A 22,857-nucleotide genomic window follows, 5' to 3' on the forward strand; every position below is an offset into this window, starting at 1 on the left:
TGTAATTTGGTATATTTAAAAATCCTTGTTACAGCTCCTAAACTGACACACTGCTGCCACCTGTTATCCACTATTCACATTGCCCACTGCCTGTGTCATTTGATCTGTTATTACAGTGATTTAGGGTTGTAATGATTAATATATAATTCAGTCCAAAAGAACACACAAAGACAATATAAAGAGGCAACTATTTATATTAAATATAAAGTAAAACAGTAAACAGTGAAATCGAACCCTGGTATATTAAAATGCTTCAAGCTAAACAATGATAGAAAAATATTGAGTACAACATGCTCATAGTAGATTCAAACCTCTTGAATAAAAATCTACGTAATAATAATCAATATATTATCATTAATAAACAAACATTTTCAATGAATTTTAAGTGAATGCTTTTAGCGATCAATTGAAGATTGGTTTAGTACTATCCCAAGATAAACAGGAAATCAGCTGTCAGGGTCTATACAGTTTATCTTTGATTGTTCTTTCTTTCTTCACATCTCCTTCTCTCTCTCTGTTCCGTTCTCTTCGTTCAGCGGATAGGGACTTAGGTCCAGCGTCAGCATGCGGCTGAACATGCACTCGTTAAACTGAGAGAAAAGAAAGACAAGTCACAGGGACTGATATCCTCGCCTCCTTCTCAAGACGCATTGGAGGAAAGCAACCTAGGTTCTTCTTCTTCTCTGGTGATTTGAGAAGAAGGCAAGGAGAGACGATACGAGGAAAGAGGAACTGAGAAAGAGGCAGCAAAACCAGGGAGTGAGAGAAAGATGGTCTGGAATAAAGGTGTGTGTTGGTACTGTACCTCAGGGTAGACCCCCAGCAGAGCGTCAGCTCTAGAGTAGAACTCCTCCTTCAGAGAAATGACGATGATCTGGAGGCTCTCTCTGGACTGCTCCCTGATGAAGCTGGTCACCTGCAGACAGACAGACAGACAGACAGTTCAGCGTCCAACTGCCATATTCGTAGTTACAGCCCATATTTAATCACAATTAAAATGTCAACTTGCTTTGCCAATGTTGGTGTTATCCAGGGCTGCATCAACCTCATCCAGGACAAAGAACGGAGCAGGACGGAAGCTGATTGGAGAGAACAAACATCAGACAGAGGTTCAGTGCTGTATGCTGCTGTGATGGGCATATCTCATGTCTGCTGTGTGTGTTACCTATGTAAAGCCAACACCAGAGCAGCGATGGCCTTCTCTCCTCCAGACAGGTTGTCCACAGCCATGAACCTCTTCTCTCTCTCTCTCTCTCTCTCTCACCTGTGTATGGCAAACACCAGAGCCAGGGCAGCGATGGCCTTCTCTCCTCCAGACAGGTTGTCCATGGCCATGAAGCGTTTCCCAGGAGCAATACAGTTGTAATTGATGCCATCCAGGTAGGGCTCATCCGGGTTCTCAGCATTCAGGATGGCCTGGAGGGGGCAGCACACATTCAGGCGCACACACACACACACACACACACATTACACCAGGGCTTTTTCAAGCACCAATTTTTATTTTCAAGGACCATCAATTTGTAATAGTTCCTTTTATGCAATTGTTTCTAGTCACCACCAGATGGCAGTATATTGCCACCCACAACCTCATGAAAAATAAACAAACTTAGTACATTTACATTTTGCAGACGCTCTTATCCAGAGCAACTTACAGGAGCAATTAGGGTTAAGTGCCTTGCTCAAGGGCACATCGACAGATTTTTCACCTAGTCGGCTTGGGGATTAGAACCAGCGACCTTTCGGGTACTGGCACAACGCTCTTAACCACTAAGCTACCTGCCGCTGTAGTATTCATCACTACCTTACAAGTTCTACTAAATAATACGTGTTTCACTACTTATTTACTGCATACAGGAGCGGTAAGTCAGTACTGATGATGTTGTAATTTGAGTAGTGATGAGCAGAGTTTTGGGACATGCCTGCTGGTGAACATACATTTCCTATTCGCATTACTACACAATTCCAGCTTAACGACTGTTTTTATTGGGCATTTGCGTGATTCATTTGCAGTCTGGACGCGTAGGGGTGAACATCTCCTGCTCTGACTGCAGCTGGGAGGGACTGCTGCGCGAGGACTGGGCCGCCTGTGAGTGCTTTGGGACGGGGGTGGGGCCCACGGCAGCACCCGCTGCTCGTTGAGAAGAGTACAAACGATACGTGCTTTCACGTCAGTCTCCAAAAGTCTCCAATAACACCAGAAAAAGTTGCTAGATTTGTCGCTAGTCGCTTTTTTGAAAATGTGTCTCTAGAAGGGTCTGATGAGCGAGCTTGCCTCGCAACCACAGTGCGAAACACCTGAGGAAATAAAACTCTGTAGTCTGCCTGGAAATTAATTCATAAGACAAATACATTTTCCTAATATTTTTCATAAATGTATTTGATCATTTTCTCCTCTCATTTGAATTGAAGTACTTTTCAAGTACCAACTTGAGAAAATGCCTGATTTTCAAGGTATTCTAGTACTTTAATTTCAGAGTGCCAAATGCAAGTACTTTAAGCAACTTGTGTTACACACACACACACCAAAAACCTAACAAGTGTGTCTACATTTTACATTTCAGTCATTTAGCAGACGCTCTTATCCAGAGCGACTTACAGGAGCAATTAGGGTTAAGTGCCTCGCTCATGGGCACATCGACAGATTTTCACCTAGTCGGCTCGGGGATTAGAACCAGCGACCTTTCGGTTACTGGCACAACGCTCTTAACCACTAAGCTACCTGCCGCCTATTAAACAGTAGTATGAAGATTGCTTTCAAGTGTGTGTGTGTGTGTGTGTGTACAAGTGTTTCTATGTGAGTCAAGCCTTCACACCTGAGCACTGGTGTTCCTGCACAGTTGTTTGTAGATCTGGTCGATGACGACAGAGACGTGTTCAAAGCACTGACTGAAGAGTCTGAAGCGTTTGGCTTTAACCTGTTCAAACTCCTGGTTACTCCTTCTGGCTGCCTTGGTGCTGGCATCAAATGCTGGAGCACACAGAGGGAGATGGAGGCAATCAGATGAACAGCATTCAACCATACACACACAGAGATATGTATTGCACCATTAACTTTAAGGGACCACAACGGAAAAAAGTAATTGACTTTATTGTGTTATCCCTGTCAAGTTTTTAAAATGTACTGTCTCTGAATATGGCTTTTTTTTAACTAGCAAATAAAATCTATAAGTCAATCAAAGATCTCAAACAGTTGCAGGCACTAAAAGTTAGGTCCCGCCGTGGTATTGGGAGAACAAATGCTGCAATGCATTTGAAATATGCCGCTCTAGCATCTTAATAGTTTGTCACTAAAACCTCTTACCTCTGGGTTTTAAATACTTTTTAGTGCCTGCAATGGGTTCCCACAATACACTCACCAAGACAAGTTAAGCAACAGCGTTTGTGTATTGAGGTGTGTGTCTGCACTATTCAGTGTGTGTATTGAGGTGTGTGTCTGCACTATTCAGTGTGTGTATTGAGGTGTGTGTCTGCACTATTCAGTGTGTGTATTGAGGTGTGTGTCTGCACTATTCAGTGTGTGTATTGAGGTGTGTGTCTGCACTATACAGTGTGTGTATTGAGGTGTGTGTCTGCACTATTCAGTGTGTGTATTGAGGTGTGTGTCTGCACTATTCAGTGTGTGTATTGAGGTGTGTGTCTGCACTATACAGTGTGTGTATTGAGGTGTGGGTATGCACTATACAGTGTGTGTATTGAGGTGTGTGTCTGCACTATACAGTGTGTGTATTGAGGTGTGGGTATGCACTATTCAGTGTGTGTATTGAGGTGTGTGTCTGCACTATTCAGTGTGTGTATTGAGGTGTGTGTCTGCACTATTCAGTGTGTGTATTGAGGTGTGTGTCTGCACTATACAGTGTGTGTATTGAGGTGTGTGTCTGCTCTATTCAGTGTGTGTAGAGGTGTGTGTCTGCTCTATTCAGTGTGTGTATTGAGGTGTGTGTCTGCTCTATTCAGTGTGTGTATTGAGGTGTGTGTCTGCTCTATTCAGTGTGTGTATTGAGGTGTGTGTCTGCTCTATTCAGTGTGTGTATTGAGGTGTGTGTCTGCTCTATTCAGTGTGTGTATTGAGGTGTGTGTCTGCTCTATTCAGTGTGTGTATTGAGGTGTGTGTCTGCTCTATTCAGTGTGTGTATTGAGGTGTGTGTCTGGTCTATACAGTGTGTGTATTGAGGTGTGTGTCTGGTCTATACAGTGTGTGTATTGAGGTGTGTGTCTGCTCTATTCAGTGTGTGTATTGAGGTGTGTGTCTGCTCTATTCAGTGTGTGTATTGAGGTGTGTGTCTGCTCTATTCAGTGTGTGTATTGAGGTGTGTGTCTGCTCTATTCAGTGTGTGTATTGAGGTGTGTGTCTGCTCTATTCAGTGTGTGTATTGAGGTGTGTGTCTGCTCTATTCAGTGTGTGTATTGAGGTGTGTGTCTGGTCTATACAGTGTGTGTATTGAGGTGTGTGTCTGCTCTATTCAGTGTGTGTATTGAGGTGTGGGTCTGCTCTTTGTACCGTCCACCACCCCCTGGAATTTGTCCTTGACCTCCCTCATCTTCTCCAGGGCTTTAAGGTTGGGGGCTGTGGAGCGCTGTAGGACCCCCTCTAGAGAGGACACTGTCTCCTGAAGACGCTCTACCTGGGGGTCCACCTCGTCCCCCGCAAGTTCCTGTAGACATAAAGACAGACACACACACACACGTTAGGACAGCATAACGTAGGATACATAACTGTCCCTCTGAGATGAATACAGTACATTATCTGTATGATAGTGATCAGTTCGTAAAGCTAAGAGACTGAGAAGAGATGCTGTAGTTTGATGATTGATTAATGAGGTCTACCTTCAGCTCAGCTCCCAGGCCAGAGTAGTCGATGACAATCAGGGCCTCTCTCTCGTAGATATCCATAGTGGTGCAGGTGCTCTCTGTGAGTGACTCTGAGTCCAGCTGACAAAGCCAGAGCAGTCAATCAGACGGAAGAGAGATAGAACTTTATTCTCCCTCGAGCGTGAATTTGACTTACACATACATGAGAACATTGGCAATGTGGTACACAATACACATTCAGTATAAGAATGGAGAATGTGAACACAGCCCTGTCATCTGTGTCTGGTCTGTCCTAACTGCACCTCACTGATCTCATCCAAAGCTGCCAGACAGCAGAGTCATGGGCTGGCCCTGGACTTTACAGCCTTATTGCACACTACCCCCCCTCCCTCGCTCTCTCTCTCTCTCTCTCTCTCTCTCTCTCTCTCTCTCTCTCTGGTAGTGGAGGCTACTGAGGGGAGGACGGCTCATAATAATGGCTGGAACAGAGCAAATGGAATGGCATCAAACACATAGAAACCATGTGTTTGATACCATTCCACTTATTCCGCTCCAGTCATTACCACGAGCCCGTCCTCCTCAATTAAGGTGCCACCAATCTCCTGTGGTCTCTGGTCTGTCCTACCTGCACCTCACTGATCTCGTCCAAGCTGCCAGACAGCAGCGTGATGGGCAGGCCCTGGATCTTACAGCCCAGCAGCAGGTTGTGTTTCCAGATCCTCAACTGCTCCAGGGCTGTCTCAGCTGAGATAACCTCCCTCTGCAGCTTCACCAGTTCTCTGGGGGGGGAGAGGGGAGAAGGGAGGGACACAGAGAGGGGAGAGATAAAGGAAGAGGAGAAGGGGGAGGGAGATAAAGAGAAAAAAAAAAAACAGAGAGGGAGGGGGTAGAGAAGAGAAGATCAGCTTTTAGAGAGAGGGCGATCAGACCAGTGAAGTGTAGTGATGGGTCATGCGCACAAGCATCGGCTCTGAGAGCCGGCTCTTTGTAGTGAATCAGAAGAGCCGGCTCGCATCGAGTGAGAGCCGGCTCCCAGTTTTTTGCCCATTCGCTGCTTAGGTTTCACTTTCACAGAGGTCTGTTATGATTGGCCAGCATGGCGACCAGCATGCGGCATTCACGTGAGAATTAAGGATGTGTAAACAGAGAGGGGGCGGGGCAGACACACCACTTGACTCCACTGCAAGTGAAGAGAGAGACAGAGCGGACTGAGGAGCGTGTGTGCGTCTTGCATTGTCGTGTCGTTTAACTATGAGTGACACTAGAAAGCGAAGCAGCATCTGGCTGCAGTTTAAAGATATTGGGAACAAGAAAGCAGAGTGCCTTCACTGCAAAACGAAGGTCACTATAAGAGCAGGTTCCACCACAAACCTGCATAGACATACAAGAACTGTCCATCCTACAGTGCAGTTAGAGGAGAGAGGGCAAGCCAGCTCACCATCTACTGATCCTGGTGTGTCTCATACCAGAACAACAGCTGCTGTAACGTCTACTGCCATCCCCATGCGTGCAAGTATAACCTCTCCTACTGCAACTCAAAGCAAAATAAGTCAGTTTTTACCTAAACTGATGACCCCAGCCAAACAGCACAGTATTGATGATGAGTTGGCTAAAATGGTAGCTTCTGATTTTCAACCCTTTTCCATTGTGGAGGACAAAGGAATGAAAAACTTTGTCAAAGCCCTAAATCCCACATACACTCTACCCAGTAGAAAAACACTTTCCCAAACAATGATCCCAAAACTATATGACACAGAACGTGCATTATGGCAAGAAAGGGTGACAAAAGCTCCATCAGTTTGCCTGACAACTGACTGCTGGACCTCCAGAACAACCTGCTCTTTCATGTCTGTCACTTGCCACTTTATTGAAGATTACAAGATGACATCTTGCCTTCTGGACTGCTTCGAGTTCACCGACAGACACACTGCAGAAAACTTGGCAGTGGAGCTACTAAGAGTGGCAAAAGAGTGGCAAGTAGAGGACAAAGTGGTGTGCTGTGTGAGTGATAATGCTGCAAACATCACCAAAGCCATAAAAGTTTTGAAGTGGACCCATCACCCATGTCTGGCGCATACACTAAACCTGGTGGTTAGAGATGCTCTGAAGGTGATCAAAACAACCGTGGATAAGGTGAAGGCTGTTGTGGAGTTTTTCCACAAAAGCACAGTAGCAGCACAGAAGCTAAAGTCCACACAGCGCCAAATGGGGATTCCTGAACTGAGGCCCAAACAAGAGTGTGCCACCAGGTGGAACTCAACATTTGATATGTTGAAACGAATGCTTGAAATAAAAGATGCCATCATCTCCACCCTGGCCCTCATCAACGCATCTATTGAGCCATTAAGCCAAGAGGAATGGGAGCTGGTGAAAGAGGTCTGCGCCGTCCTGCAACCATTCCAGGAGGTGACTGTGGAGATAAGTGCAGACAGGTACCTAGAACCATTGAAGCATTGTTTTCTCTACTACTATTCAGTCACTATTATACATTGCAAACACAACACATACAGTATAATGCATCACGTATAATATGCCACATACTTTTAAAAAACTAAATTCTAAAAGTTGCTGTTTTCTCTCCTTCAGCTATGTCACAGCCTCGAAAATGCTCCTGCTTTGCAAAGGTCTGCAGCTGGTGACAGCCGAGAACCAATGGACAGTAACTGTGCAGAAAGTGAAGGAATTAGTTGCAGCTCTTTGTTCAGCCATGGACCGCAAATTTCTGCGGATGGAGTACAACACTGTCCTTTCAGAAACTACCTTATTGGATCCAAGGTTTAAAAAACTTGCCTTCAGTGATCGTAGAGCTGTTGATGAAGCTCTTCAGAGGATTAGTGCAGCAGCAGCAGCAAAATGCACCCCCAGCAGCCAGCCAGCTCCACCATTACAGGGCCAAGTGGAGGAGGAGCAGCAAACCTCTGCTGTTTGGAGGCTTTTTGATGACAGAGCTACAGGAGATGCTTCAAGGAGAAATCCGACAGCTGATGCTATAATGGAGGTGAGGAGCTACCTTGAGGAGCCCCTCATCCAGAGAGCAGAAGACCCACTGAGCTGGTGGCAGGCCAAGGCCTCAGTCTTTCCACTCCTGGTGAAGGTGATGGAGGGGAGACTATGTATTGTTGCCACATCAGTTCCTTCTGAGAGAATCTTCTCCAAAACAGGGCAGATACTCACGGAGAGGCGAAATCGTATCAGGCCTATCAGCCCATCCAAGCTGAGGCATCTGATCTTCCTGAATGCCAACCTGCCCTGAGGACTAATGCTGTTTGCTGGAGTTTGGTTCTGGTTTTGATTCTGTTCTGTGGATTTGTTTGAAGTTTATTGTTAATTTGTGCAATAAAAAAGTTTAATTGAAATAAACAAATGTAAGAGTGGTTTTGTCACAGAATAAATGCACAGAATTAGGCATTATAAGGTCTCTCATAAAAACACTGAAAGCAAAAGGGTTTTCAACACATAAACCATGATTTTTTTTCAAAGTTAAGGTAAAATATAGGCTACAAAAGATCCTAAATAAAGAGCCGTTCGGGAGTCGAAAGAGCCGGCTCTTCTTTGGGAGCCGAGTCAAAAGAGCCGGCTCTCAGAAAAGAGCCGAACTTCCCATCATTAGTGAAGTGACCTACAATCGATTTCATATACTGAACAAAATTAACTGACAGCAGAACAGCCACAGTCAGTAGTACCTGGAGCTCTCCTGAAGGCTCTTCATCATTTGGTCCACCTGGGCCTTGGAGTCAGAAGCCTGGGTCTTCTTCCCCAGTAGATGATTCTTCAGATCCAACACTTTAGATTGACTCTCTTCCACCGCCACCAGTAGCTTCTCCTCCTCCTGGCGGAGACACAAGAGAACAACACAACATTGGGATTACATTCAGTGTGGTTTTAGAGGAAGACTTGAGAAGCTGATGGGAAAAGGGAAGGGAGGTATGAAGCGACGAGAAAGGAGGATGAAAGGAGATAACATGAGAGGGAAGTCGAGAAAAGGAGAGGATGGAGGAGGTGTGTTTTGCCTTTTTCTGTTCTTCCACGCCGCTCTGCTCCTTGGCGATGGTCTCCTCTAGTTTCTTCATCTTCTTCCTCTGCTGCTCCAGCTGACCCTGTTCATACTCCAACTGGGCCTTCAGACAGGTCCGCTGAGACTCAAACTCCAACCTGGGAGAGGGGTGGGAAAAGAGAGGGGGTACGATTAGACTCAGGCAGTGACAGAAAAGACATGTGGGAGAGGGAATGGCAAGAAAAAAATAGAATAATATTTGTGAGAAATATACAGTGCATTCGGAAAGTATGTTACAGCCTTATTCTAAAATTGATTAAATTACCTTTTTCCTGATCAATCTACATACAAAAAACAGAAATACCTTATTTACATAAGTATTCAGACCCTTTGCTATGAGACTCGAAATTGAGCTCAGGTGCATCATGTTTCCATTGATCATCCTTGAGATGTTTCTACAACTTGATTGGAATCCACCTGTGGTAAATTCAAGTGATTGGACATGATTTGGAAAGGCACACACCTGTCTATATAACGTCCCACAGTTGACAGTGCATGTCAGAGCAAAAACCAAGTCATGAGGTCAATGGAATTGTCCGTAGAGCTCCGAGACAGGATTGTGTTGAGGCACAGATCTGGGGAAGGGTACCAAAAAATGTCTGCAGCATTGAAGGGCCCCAAGAACACAGTGGCCTCCATCATTCTTAAATTGAAGAAGTTTGGAACCACCAAGACTCTTCCTAGAGCTGGCCGCCCGGCCAAACTGAGCAATCGTGGGAGAAGGGCCTTGGTCAGGGAGGTGACCAAGAACCCAATGGTCACTCTGACAGAGCTCCAGAGTTCCTCTGTGGAGATGGGAGAACCTTCCAGAATGTCAACTATCTCTGCAGCACTCCACCAATCAGGTCTTTATGGTAGAGTGGCCAGATGGAAGCCACTCCTCAGTAAAAGTCACATGACAGCCCGCTTGGAGTTTGCAAGAAAGGCGTCTAAAGGACTCTCAGACCATGAGAAACAAGATTCTCTGGTCTGATGAAACCAAGATTGAACTCTTTGGCCTGAATGCCAAGCATCACATCTAGAGGAAACCTGGCACCATCCCTAGAGTGAAGCATGGTGGTGGCAGCATCATGCTGTGGGGATGTTTTTCAGCGGCAGGGACTGGGAGACTAGTCAGGATCGAGGGAAAGATGAACGGAGCAAAGTACAGAGAGATCCTTGATGAAAACCTGCTCCAGAGCGCTCAGGACCTCATAATGGGGTGAAGGTTCACCTTCCAACAGGACAACGACCCTAAGCACACAGCCAAGACAACGCAGGGGTGGCTTCGGGACAAGTCTCTGAATGTCCTTGAGTGGCCAAGCCAGATCCTGGACTTCAACTCGATCGAACGTCTCTGGAGAGACCTGTAAATAGCTGTGCAGCGACGCTCCCCATCCAACCTGACAGACCTTGAGAGGATCTGCAGAGAAAAATGGGAGTAACTCCCCAAATACAGGTGTGCCAAGCTTGTAGCGTCATACCCAAGAAGACTCAAGGCTGTAATCGCTGCCAAAGGGGCTTCAACAAAGTACTGAGTAAACAGTCTGAATACTTTTGTAAATGTGATATTTAAGTTTTTTATTTTTTATACATTTGCTAAAATATATAAAAACCTGTTTTTTCTTTGTCATTATGGGGTATTGTGTATAGATTGATGACGGAAAAAAAGTATTTAATCCATTATAGAATAAGGCTGTAACGTAACAAAATGGGGGAAAAGTCAAGGGGTCTGAATACTTTCCGAATGCACTGTACACCGTATAAGAACAAGCATACTGTACAATCAGACCATACAAACGTATTAACATCATCGTTCCATAGACCACATATACTGTATGTGATGTGGGGTGGTCCAGTCCAGTACCGTTTCCTGTCTACATCCTGCTGCTGTTTGAGATGCTCCTGTTCGTACTCCCTGATGTTGGCCACTCCTATCTCAGCACAGAAGTCTGAGAACACCACGTCCTCCATCTGAACACGGAACAATAACAACAACATTACCGCTAACCTGGTCCCCTAGACATAGTAGGCAGAACGTTCCTACTCTATGGCAGCGACATACTATAAATACTTGGGAGTGCGGCAGGTAGCCTAGCGGTTAGAGCGTTTGGCCAGGAACCGAAAGGTCACTGGTCCGAATCCCCGAGCCGACAAGGTGAAAATTCTGTTGTTGTGCTCTTGAGCCAGGGCACATTGCTCCTGTAAGTCTCTCTGGATAAGAGCGTCTGCTAAATTATGTAAAAACCTGGCGTTGTTTGTGTTAGCTATGCCACTAATAACAGGTGTCTGTCATTTAGCAGCCGCTCTTATCCAGAGGGACTTACAGTAGCAATTAGGGTTTAAGTACCTTGCTCAAGGGCATATCAACAGATTTTTTTCACTTAGTCGGCTCAGGGATTCAAACCAGCGACCTTTCGGTTACTGGCCCAACGCTCTTAACCGCTAGGCTACCTGCCACTTGATTTAAACATTATTCTAAATAGTCATGGTTGCTGTGCGTCCTGACCTGGTTGATCCTGTCTTGGAGCTTCTTCATCTCCAGCTCCTTGACCTCCATGTTCTCTTTCTGCATCTCCAGCTGAGACTCCACGTTGGCCAGCTCAGCTTCCAGGCGAGACATCTCCTGAAGGGAGAGACACGCAAGTTGTCAAGACATGAGATGTGCGCGACAGGCCACAGATTGAAAAAACATTGCCTAAGATATGCTGAAAAACTGTTGATGGCCTATGCTCTTGTTGGAGTAAAAGTAAGTAAGTAGACACACATGTTGAATTAAAGTATAAGTGGTGGTTTGCAGATGGTGTAGTCAGAGTAAGTTACAGCCACAGTAACAGTGTTAGTGTAGTTTACCGCGTGGCAGTTGGGAATGCTCTTCTTGCGGAGGGTGTCCAGTTCAGTGAGGGAGTACTTCATACGGGTCTGAACCCCCTGAGCCTGAGACTGGATCTGTTTCAGCTCAGACTCCTTACGCTTCAGCTTCACCAGACCCTGTCACATGACACAGGAAGTGGAAATAAAAGGACTGTCTCAGATGATCTTCCCATTCAGGTTGGTCAGAAAAACGACACTCCTTGAGGCATAGAGAATAAGTTAGCGGTTTAGCAGTGCATATTCTAGAATCCCCTGACTTACAATAATAACAAATGTATTCGATTTCCAGACTCAAAATCTAGATTCTGGACGTGTGCAAAGACCCAGACTCACTCGTAGCTCTGCAGTCAGCTGTTCTTTGAGCTCCTTCAGCTTGGTCATGTCCTTCTCGTCCCAGCGCCGGGCCTTGCTCCGCAGGTGGCTGGAGCCCCCAGAGATCACCCCTGATTTGGAGAACATGGTACCGTCCAGAGCCACCGTCTAAGGGAAATATCAAGGTAACCATGACTACCAGTAGCAGTGGGTGCTACCACAGTGAAGTGGATGGGGGGGAACTCTGGCTGGCTGGCTGGCTGACTGACTAATTGTGAACGTTTGAGATTGTCTACTGTACATTGCAGTTGGACTGCACAGAATTACTGATCTACATATCACCTTGAATCCCATATAACTTTTTATTATGTGATCAAGATTCGCTCAAACTGAAGTCCTCAAACAAGCTGAACGACTGGCTGACTGACTAACTCACCTTGAGTCTCTCAGGCCCGTCGAAGGCGATGGCTCTGGCCTCTTTGAGTGTCTCACAGACCAGAGCGTTGCCACACACAAACTGGATGACTTTCTTCAGCTGAGGAGCGGTGGGGGAACACTGCACCACGTCCACCATCATCTTAGCTCCACGCACCTCACGCAGCCTCTCATTCAGAGGATTCACCTGGGGAGGGACAGGGAGGGGGGACATACTCAGTGAGGTTTGTGTGTTGGGTGTGTTAATCAAAGCCTCTGTTGTTAGTTTTAGGTAGTTCTGGTTGCATTTCTCCATCCCCCATCCCTCAGCTTTATAGCAAACGTAGCGGAGTGGGCCTTTAAACAATCTCGCTCTCCTTCTGTGTCCACTAACTCACGTCCAGGTAGTCTATGGGTAGGAAGGTTTCTGGCTCGGCCCTCTCCTCCTTGACAAAGCGGATGCAGTCCCGAGCCACCTTCTCTGACGACACCACTATGGCGTTCATGTAGCGCCCAAACATCTTGGTGACGGCCAGCTGATACTTCTTATGGATGGGGCTGCAAAGATCCACCAGACGACCAAACTGGGAAGGAGAGGAACAAACACACCCTGGCAGAAATCTTACTCAGGATGCTGACAAAGATCTTGGAAGATCCTACAAGACCCTTAGAGAGATCTTGCTGGATACTAGCACCAGGATCTTAAAATATCTCAAGATTCTACGAGATCCTAAACAAGATTGCTACCAAGGCAATCCCTCAAAGCTCACACAGGAGAGCCATTTGAAGTAAACTCTTTTAAAAAAAAATCTAAATGCTTTTTTTTGGCAGAAATGCCTTATGAAAATGTGAACTTTCATGTGCCTTAATAACAAATTTGTATGCCATCTGTAAATACGAATAAAATGGTTAAATTACGAGCCTAGTTGGTTAAGCCACAGAAAAAGACAGCAACCTTCCCACTACCCATGATTGGCTGAGATAATGAGTGGGCTGGACATGCCGAGAGAGAAGTTTGGATTGGTCTGCCATATAGAAGGCTTCTGTCTATTTGAGCTGGTCAGTATGTGTAGGTAATCCTGTCTTACGCTGCTTTTAAAAAATTATATTGTGTAGTGGAGCTGCATAAGTGTTGCTCTCCACTTTCTGGAGGTTTGAGTTTTGAAATCAGTGGAATTAGAGTATGAGACTAAAGAGAAAACACCTGTTTCCAGATTACATCTTCAAACTAAGGGGCAACCATGGCATCCGTGACAGGGAGACGCGTCCATCATGCATGATGATGTATACGGGTAAGATAGTCTAACTAACTACATTTTCAGATATTACACGTTTCTAATTTTGACAGAAAGTGGTTTCATTTCAAGTTAAAGTGTACTGTTAGCTAGCTAGCTAACGTTAGCTGGCTGGCTCCCGAGCTAACGTCAAGTGTATGATGTTATTATTCGTATCTCAGAGCCGTTTGCTTGGCTAGTTAGAGCCTAATGTTAGCTAGCTGGCTGGCTGGCTCGCTAGCTAACGTTACGTGTATGATGTTATTATTCGTATCTCAGAGACGTTTGCTTGGCTAGTTAGAGCCTAATGTTAGCTAGCTGGCTGGCTGGCTCGCTAGCTAACGTTACATGTATGATGTTATTATTCGTATCTCAGAGCCGTTTGCTTGGCTAGTTAGAGCCTAATGTTAGCTAGCTAACATTGAACCTGGTCGGTTAGCTACCACTACCAGCAGATTCATACAAGGGTAGTGTAGTAACAACATGAGTTGGCACTATTGTTCATTGTTTAACTAGCTAACGTTAGCTGGCTGGCTCGCTAGCTAACGTTAGGTGTATGATCTTACACATTGTTTACCTAGCTAGGTTCGTTGTTTACCTTGCTATCTAGCTACATGTCTTAACAAAAGACTCCACTATGCAAGTAACCATTTCGGGTGCGTTCGTAATTTCAGTCTGAGTATGCCAGAGCGCAGAATAACCGATGAATTTACAAACGCACAACACTCGTTGAATATGGCTGGTGTCAGTAAACGTTGGCAGAAAAGTGTAATGAAATTGTTGCTAGCAGAGCTGGTTAGGCTGTTTTCATGTTATCCAGAGGTAAACAATGAACCATAATCCCAATTTTGTGTCTGAAAGTAAATAGCAAGCTAGCCAATGTTAGCCAGTTAACTTGGGTGCTTTACTGCCGTTGTGAGGTCAGAATGCTCGGAGCAACCCTACTCATCGGCCAGAGCATCAAGTGTGCGCTCTGAACGCTTCGAGAGCAAAACGAGATGGCTGGGGCTAAAGTTTAAGAGGGTGTGAACGATGCTGAATGGGTGTAGACAAAGAAGAGCTCTTCGTTAGGTACCAAAACATTCAAAGGCCATTTTCTCAAAAGTGAGATTACAAGTTTACTTTCCCATTGTTCCCTTAAATGAAGTGTATGATATACAGTGGAGAAAAAAAGTATTTAGTCAGCCACCAATTGTGCAAGTTCTCCCACTTAAAAAGATGAGAGGCCTGTCATTTTCATCATAGGTACACGTCAACTATGACAGACAAATTGAGGAAAAAAAATCCAGAAAATCACATTGTAGGATTTTTAATGAAATTATTTGCAAATTATGGTGGAAAATAAGTATTTGGTCACCTACAAACAAGCAAGATTTCTGGCTCTCACAGACCTGTAACTTCTTCTTTAAGAGGCTCCTCTGTCCTCCACTCGTTACCTGTATTAATGGCACCTGTTTGAACTTGTTATCAGTATAAAAGACACCTGTCCACAACCTCAAACAGTCACACTCCAAACTCCACTATGGCCAAGACCAAAGAGCTGTCAAAGGACACCAGAAACAAAATTGTAGACCTGCACCAGGCTGGGAAGACTGAATCTGCAATAGGTAAGCAGCTTGGTTTGAAGAAATCAACTGTGGGAGCAATTATTAGGAAATGGAAGACATACAAGACCACTGATAATCTCCCTCGATCTGGGGCTCCATGCAAGATCTCACCCCGTGGGGTCAAAATGATCACAAGAACGGTGAGCAAAAATCCCAGAACCACACAGGGGGACATAGTGAATGACCTGCAGAGAGCTGGGACCAAAGTAACAAAGCCTACCATTAGTAACACACTACGCCGCCAGGGACTCAAATCCTGCAGTGCCAGACGTGTCCCCCTGCTTAAGCCAGTACATGTCCAGGCCCGTCTGAAGCTTGCTAGAGTACATTTGGATGATCCAGAAGAGGATTGGGAGAATGTCATATGGTCAGATGAAACCAAAATAGAACTTTTTGGTAAAAACTCAACTCGTCGTGTTTGGAGGACAAAGAATGCTGAGTTGCATCCAAAGAACACCATACCCATTGTGAAGCACGGGGGTGGAAACATCATGCTTTGGGGCAGTTTTTCTGCAAAGGGACCAGGACGACTGATCCGTGTAAAGGAAAGAATGAATGGGGCCATGTATCGTGAGATTTTGAGTGAAAACCTCCTTCCATCAGCAAGGGCATTGAAGATGAAACGTGGCTGGGTCTTTCAGCATGACAATGATCCCAAACACACCGCCCGGGCAACGAAGGAGTGGCTTCGTAAGAAGCATTTCAAGGTCCTGGAGTGGCCTAGCCAGTCTCCAGATCTCAACCCCATAGAAAATCTTTGGAGGGAGTTGAAAGTCCCTGTTGCCCAGCGACAGCCCCAAAACATCACTGCTCTAGAGGAGATCTGCATGGAGGAATGGGCCAAAATACCAGCAACAGTGTGTGAAAACCTTGTGAAGACTTACAGAAAACGTTTGACCTGTGTCATTGCCAACAAAGGGTATATAACAAAGTATTGAGAAACTTTTGTTATTGACCAAATACGTATTTTCCACCATAATTTGCAAATAAATTCATTAAAAATCCTACAATGTGATTTTCTGGATTTCTTTTCCTCATTTTGTCTGTCATAGTTGACGTGTACCTATGATGAAAATGACAGGCCTCTCTCATCTTTTTAAGTGGGAGAACTTGCACAATTGGTGGCTGACTAAATACCTTTTTTCCCCACTGTACCATTTTGTAGATCTGTGTCTCAGCTTTTATCCAATGTAAAAAAAACACCATTTCAAATTTTGCTACATAAGACCGAATCAAGGCGGTCGGTCATATATACCAAATTTGATCTAATGAGATGTTGGTGGCAGTGAGACAGGGATGTCTCACCAGTGTGTCATGGTAGAGTCTGCGTAGGTTTTCTAGGACCTCGTTGCGTTGCTGCTGCCTCTTACTCTCCTGGCTGTCCAGCCTGGCGTTCTGCAGCTCTCCCAGTACCTCCCCTAACTCCTGGTTCACTTCCTCCCCCCTCACCCTCCCCCTCTGCAGTTCCGCAGACAGCACCTCCTCCTGCTGACGAGACTCCTCCAGGGAGCTCCTGAACAGAAGAAAAACACATGCAGCCAACAGTAGATGTATAATGAATGGGGTGCTTAACCCTGACAAAAATATTGAAGTAGTGTTCTCCTTTTTTTTTTTTTTTTTAAGAACAGCAACACACACATACAATAGGGGCGGGAATTGCCAGGGACCTGGCAATATGATATTAGTACGATATTTAGGTGCCTATACAATATGTATTGTGATTCTATGTATTGTGATTCATTACTGCGATTTTATTGCAATTTGATATTCCAAACATATTGCACACCATGTCTGCTGCAGAGAGACAAGAGAGCATTAGAAAATGAGTTTTGATCAGTCATGGTAATAAAAGTGCTGAAAACATGTTGGCTCACTATTTTAAAAAGAAAATGGAGAACAAGCTATAGGATAAATAATACAGGAGTTTTGGCGCAGGTACAGCCGACTAGCGCTAGCCAACGCTACCTAGCAAAAATCAATAAAAAAATTAGAGTCAAAGTATCTATATAATATCGTCCAAAATAATTTTGTGATATGTAACTATCGATTTCCCCCCTCATCAGTAACATACACCACAACACATGACCTACTTGCAGGTGTTGGTGTACTCTTCCAGTTTGTCTGCTCTCCTGGTGAAGTCCTCCAGCTGAGTCTGGCTGTGCTTAATGCTCACCTATATCCACAGAGAAAGTCAATACCAATTTCGGTTCACACACACACACACACACAGACACACACACACACACACACACACGAATCTAGTACCTACCTCCACTTCTTTCTTCCTCTGCTGGTCAAACTCGATTTTCTGGTGGTCAGCCTTGACCTCCCAGTGCATCTTCTCAGCCTGCTGGGACAGGAGGGCCCCCTGCTTCCTGGCCAGCTCCTTCAGCTCCTTATAGCGCTCCAACTAGACACACAGAGCACACACACACACACACACACACACACACAGTACATGGGCCTGAACTACACTGAACAAAAATATTAACGCAACATGTAAAGTGTTGGTCCCCTGTTTCATAAACTGAAATTAAAGATCCCAGAAATATTCAATACACACAAAAAGCTTATTTCTCTAAAACTTTGTGCACAAATTTGTTTACATCCCTGTTAGTGAGCATTTTCTCCTTTGCCAAGATAATCCATCCACCTGACAGGTGTGGCATATCAAGAAGCTGATTAAACAGCATGATCATTACACAGGTGAAGCTTGTAATGGGGACAATAAAAAGCCACTCTAAAATGTGCAGTTTTGTCACACAACACAATGCCACAGATGTCTCAAGTTATGAGGGAGCGTTCAATTGGCATGCTGACTACAGTAATGTCCACAAGAGCTGTTGCCAGATAATTTAATGTTCATTTCTCTACCATAAGTAACTGTAACTCAGTCAAATCGTTGAAATTGTTGCATGTTGCATTTATATTTTTGTTCAGTGTATTTTTTATAAAGAATAGCTGTTGGCTGCTTGATTTGTCGCTAGCTGATGTGATGATGTTGATTCAATGACCTCATGGCACCTACTGTATTTGCGTTGCTGCGGTCCCTGTTGTAGCATTTCCACGCCCTCAACCCCCCAATCCTCTTGTGCTTCTCTCCTAGCACAATGTATGCTGTTGCTGTCACAGGCAGCTTCTCACACAAACACCTCTTACTGCCCTCTGCCCCCCATCACCTGTTCCTCCTCCAGCTGTATGTCAGTCCCCCGGTTGGCCCACTCCTCCTGGGCATGTCTCTCATAGTCCCTCCAGGCCCTCTCCAGCTCCCGGAGCTCCTGATGGAACTCAGCCAGCTCCTCCTTTTTCTTGGCCCTCATCCTCTGGCCCTTCTGCAGGGCCCCACCGGCATCATCTACCTTCTTTAGGTGGTGGGCCGTATTCACCTTGGCCTTGATGTACTGGGACCGACGCAGGGACAGGGTCTGCTCCTGCCCACTGGAGGAGAAAGGGAGTTTAGTTTAGTTAGTAATAAACACACACACACACCTCTCTATCTTTCTACACACACACACTTCTCCCTCCTCACTCCAACCCACCGGATCTCCTTCTCAATCTGCTGCAGCTCTCTGGTAAAACGTCCATGTTCTTTCTTCTGGGCCTTGACGGTCTGCTCCCACCCCTCCAGGCCTGTCTTCTGGCCAGCCACAGCCTCCTGTCTCTTCCTCAGTGTCTGTGACAGGGCACTCAGGCCCTGCTGGTTGTGGTACAGCTGGAACAGGTTTAGCTGCAGCCTCCCCTGGTTCAGGTCATCCACCAACTCCTGGTACTTCTGGGCCTGGGGGATGAGGAAGAAGAGAGGGACAGGGTTCATAAACATTGTGAATTGAAATTCCAAAACTTTTCCATGACTTTTAACCACAATGTGACTGGGTAAAAAGCAAGTTGTCATTTACTTAAGCAGTAAGGCCCGAGGGGGTGTGTTATATATGCCCAAATTACCACGGCCAAGGGCTGTTCTTATGCACGATGCAACGCGGAGTGCCTGGATACAGCCCTTAGCCGTGGTATATTGGCCATATACCACAAACCCCCGAGGTGCATTATTGTTATTATAAACTGGTTACCAACCTAATTAGACCAGTAAAAATAAATGTTTTGCCATACCCATGGTATACGGTCTGATATACCACGGCTGTCAGCCAATTAGCATTCAGGGCTCGAACCATCCAGTTTATAATAACTGTTATGACATTGTTATGTTAAGTCTTATGACAGATAAATGGAGAATCTCCTCTCTCTGTCTTCTTATCCTACCTCGACTTTCTCTGAGGAGACCTGCTTCTTCTCTGCGGTGGCGGTCCTCTTCTTGTTGAAGTGGAACTGCGTGTCTTCTTTAGCCTTCTGCAGAGCCTCCTTCTTCCTGTCATAGTCATCAGACAGCTCCAGAGACTGGCTGATGCGCTCAAACATCTTGGTCCGCTCCTTGGGGTTCTTCATGGCGATGGACTCCACCGCCCCCTGTATGGAGTCACAGGAAATATAAAACAGAGGTCACTATTAAACTGTCTCTGAATTTCTTATGTACTTTAATGAATGGCACTGTAATTAGCCACATTATGAATTATGATAAAATACTGGAAGTTGTGTGTTTGCTTACCTGGAATACCAGACAGTTTCTAGCTTTGGTCACAATGCCTATCTTCTCCAGTTCGTCTGTGTACTTGGCAAGGGTGATTTGTCTGCCATTGATGCGATACTCAGAGGAGTCCCCTGGAAGATACAAAACATTAGTCCATACAGTACAGTAAAGTAGATACAATCATTAGTTGAGCTAGTGTTTGCATACACTACTGGACAAAATGTGTGCTAAATATTTGCTGAATAAGACAAGACCAGGTCAGAATGAAAAACGACTTTGAAAAGACGTCTCAAATACGTATTTTCCAGACGTTGAAGTTAAGTTCAATTTACGCTCTTAATGAAAGGTGAAAATACGTATTTTCCGGATATTTAAAATACATATTTTCCAGGACGTTGCAAAGGCATCTTTTCTGGACGTTGAAAAATATGTATTTTCCGGATGTTGAAATCCGGCTCATTTTTGGTTCTGAATGAAAGTTGAAAATATGTAATTTATAGACGTTTATGTTTGGGCCAAATTAAGGCTGGTCCGGACCAAAATTCAATGTCCATGGACGTTGACGTCAAGGCCGGTCTGCACCGCACCAAATCTGAACCAAACATAGACGTCTATGATTGGTTCAGATTTGGTCTGGACCGGACCAAAAACCAATGTCAGTGGATGTGGAAATCAAGGCCGTTCCGGACTACACCAAAAAAAGACGACGTCCAAAAGGTCGGCGTCGGTCCGTGCTTACTGAGGTGCCTGAAATTGAATTTTATGAATGCCCATCTATGTGGTAAGCCTACCGTTTGTAAAGCACAAAAAAAAAAACGGCCAAAATATGTCGGCTCATGCTTATTGGGGTGTAGCCTACCATGTCAGCCTGCAATGGAATTTTATGAATGCCTATCCATGTGGTACGCCCACCATTTGTAAAACAGGCCGTTACATTGGCTTTATTAGTCCTGATCCTGTGACTAATCAATTTGGCTATTTAAGCTCTGAATATCAGCTACCCAACTTTATCAGGAGTTACTGTGAGCTTATTTGCAATGTGTTTCCACAACAGTAAATGCAGAAGTATTTTATTTTTCGCTATGATCAGCTTGTCAAAAAAATTGATGGATACAAACTTGAAACCACTGATCATGACAATGAGGTGAAACTCCTGGACAACATTTGTGATTGTCCATTCCATATTGTCCATTTTACTTTGACCTGTTGAGTTTTTAGGATATGTTGCTTTAACATGACAGCGCATTTTTTATTTGATTGGGTGCCATTTAGGTTAAGCTATTTTATCAGAGAAACCTGCATGATGTAAAAAAGTGTCTGTCATCACACTGTCATACATTTTATCTCCTGCCTGTAGGCTACAGAATAGACCACATACTCTTTCTGTTATATCCTATATCTGCTGCATGATTTATGTTAGATGAATTGTTTGATGGAATGTTGGTGGTGTGCTGCAGCAATGCCTCTCTCCAACAAGCAAAATATTTTGCGCCCCTGCATTTCACAAAGTGGGCACTGCTTATCAAGGGGCGGCATCAGCGCTCACATAAAAAGACTCATATGCCACTGGTTGAGAGAAATTGTCATTGTTTTGGGGCAGAATTAGGTGAGGTTTTATGTGTTGTTGTTGGAGAGTTTACCTCAGAAAATGCCGTCCTCATCGTTCCTGCCTAATGAGCGGGCCGGCCCTGGTATGAGTCCACTTGATAACACTGTTTTCTCATATGAAAAAAGTATATAGTCGCTAGCCCTTAGATGCAATCCAACTCACCCGATATGCTCCGACAGAAGTTGAGCTCCTCTCCGTTGTCGTCGCAGTAGCGCATGGTGACGCTGGCTGTGGTGGACACGGGCCTGCCAATGTGGGCTCCGTGGATGAGGTCCCTGGTGTGCTTCACCCGGAGAGTCGCTGCCCGTTCCCCCATCACGAAGCTCAGGGCATCCATCACATTCGACTTACCTATGGAGAGATGTTGCAAACTGAAATGCCAGCTAGGTATGTATGAAACTTGTTATCAGAAAGATCATTAACAGTCTTTGGTATTGCCAGTGAGTAACGTTACACACCATGCTAAAACGCAGACAGATTAGCAAGCAACATTTGTTCCTTGCAAGCTAACGTTAGCTAGCAAGCAAGTTGATCAAGACAAAACAAAAGTTCAAGAAAACTTACCGGATCCATTTGTTCCAATAATGCAGTTAAACCTTTTAAAAGGTCCAATTACTTGCTTCCCTCGCCATGACTTAAAATTGTCCACATCCAACTGCTTTAGAAAACCCATTTTGGGTAGCTAGGTAGTCAAACACAATTTTAGTCAAGTTTTTCCTCAGAAGAGCACCGCTGCCTCGAAGCTTTCTCCCTTGGCGGGAAACACTAAAACAAAGATGGTCACATGATAAAAAAAGAGAACGTTGGTAAATGTTGGTAAATCTATATTAGAATAGATCTAGATTAGAATATATAATTTCATTTTATTACATTATATTTAATTTACATTTTCTGTATTTTATTTACTTTCACCATTTCTTGGCTATGCTGTAACTGTTGCCCCCTTGCCTTGGGGCAACACGGTTGCAAGCAGTGACTCAAGAGGCAAAGCAGATCAACTTGGTTGCAAGTCAATGGCGCTGGCCACTTGGAGCACATGACTTTGGTAATTTGAAATGGCCATGGGCAGATTTCCCTTCCCTGCTTAGACTTGTTTTGTATTTTATTTTATTTTATTCTATTCAATTTTATTGTATTACTTTAGTCTTGACCATAAGGCCTATATTCTGGATGCCTTTCAATTGAGCTGAGTAGGCTCACTTATCCTACACTGAAATGTCTGGGAGAAGGACTGCTACTATCTACAGCTGGTACTGAGGGAGTGGGGCAATGGCACCAGGGACCATGCTATGGAAAGAACAAATAGAGCTATGACATCATGTCCATTCCCCAAAATAACTCTA

The 22,857-nt window shown here is 44.8% G+C and overlaps 2 protein-coding genes across 2 annotated transcripts; one reads left to right on the plus strand and one right to left on the minus strand.

The window, feature by feature from the left end:
- Nucleotides 1–494: 494 nt before the first annotated feature.
- smc1b (structural maintenance of chromosomes 1B) lies at nucleotides 495–22,187 on the minus strand (the record flags this gene model as incomplete). Its single annotated transcript, XM_084168633.1, has 25 exons — nucleotides 495–590; nucleotides 806–916; nucleotides 1,010–1,079; nucleotides 1,265–1,416; nucleotides 2,814–2,968; nucleotides 4,499–4,652; nucleotides 4,825–4,929; nucleotides 5,435–5,588; nucleotides 8,493–8,638; nucleotides 8,820–8,961; nucleotides 10,710–10,816; nucleotides 11,352–11,468; nucleotides 11,696–11,833; nucleotides 12,050–12,196; nucleotides 12,465–12,650; nucleotides 12,841–13,026; nucleotides 16,629–16,836; nucleotides 17,414–17,496; nucleotides 17,593–17,733; nucleotides 18,503–18,761; nucleotides 18,863–19,101; nucleotides 19,581–19,784; nucleotides 19,924–20,036; nucleotides 21,677–21,865; nucleotides 22,079–22,187. 25 exons carry the CDS (start codon nucleotides 22,185–22,187, stop codon nucleotides 495–497), a joined length of 3,711 nt encoding a protein of 1,236 aa, XP_084024759.1.
- On the plus strand, nucleotides 5,989–8,160 carry LOC311134446 (E3 SUMO-protein ligase ZBED1-like). Its single transcript, XM_084168127.1, has 2 exons — nucleotides 5,989–7,241; nucleotides 7,396–8,160. The coding sequence occupies exons 1-2, from the start codon at nucleotides 6,061–6,063 to the stop codon at nucleotides 8,060–8,062; spliced, it is 1,848 nt and encodes a 615-aa protein (XP_084024253.1). The 5' UTR covers nucleotides 5,989–6,060; the 3' UTR covers nucleotides 8,063–8,160.
- Nucleotides 22,188–22,857: the final 670 nt, after the last annotated feature.

This window comes from Coregonus lavaretus (genome assembly GCF_964263955.1).
Source record: "Coregonus lavaretus genome assembly, chromosome: 9".
Lineage (NCBI taxonomy): Eukaryota > Metazoa > Chordata > Actinopteri > Salmoniformes > Salmonidae > Coregonus > Coregonus lavaretus.

Bases quoted from the DNA above. Each gene is read 5' to 3' on its own strand.
- LOC311134446 (XM_084168127.1), top strand. From the start codon at position 6,061: ATGAGTGACACTAGAAAGCGAAGCAGCATCTGGCTGCAGTTTAAAGAT. The intron at 7,242-7,395 runs GTACCTAGAACC...TCTCTCCTTCAG, and splicing joins GTGGAGATAAGTGCAGACAG to CTATGTCACAGCCTCGAAAA.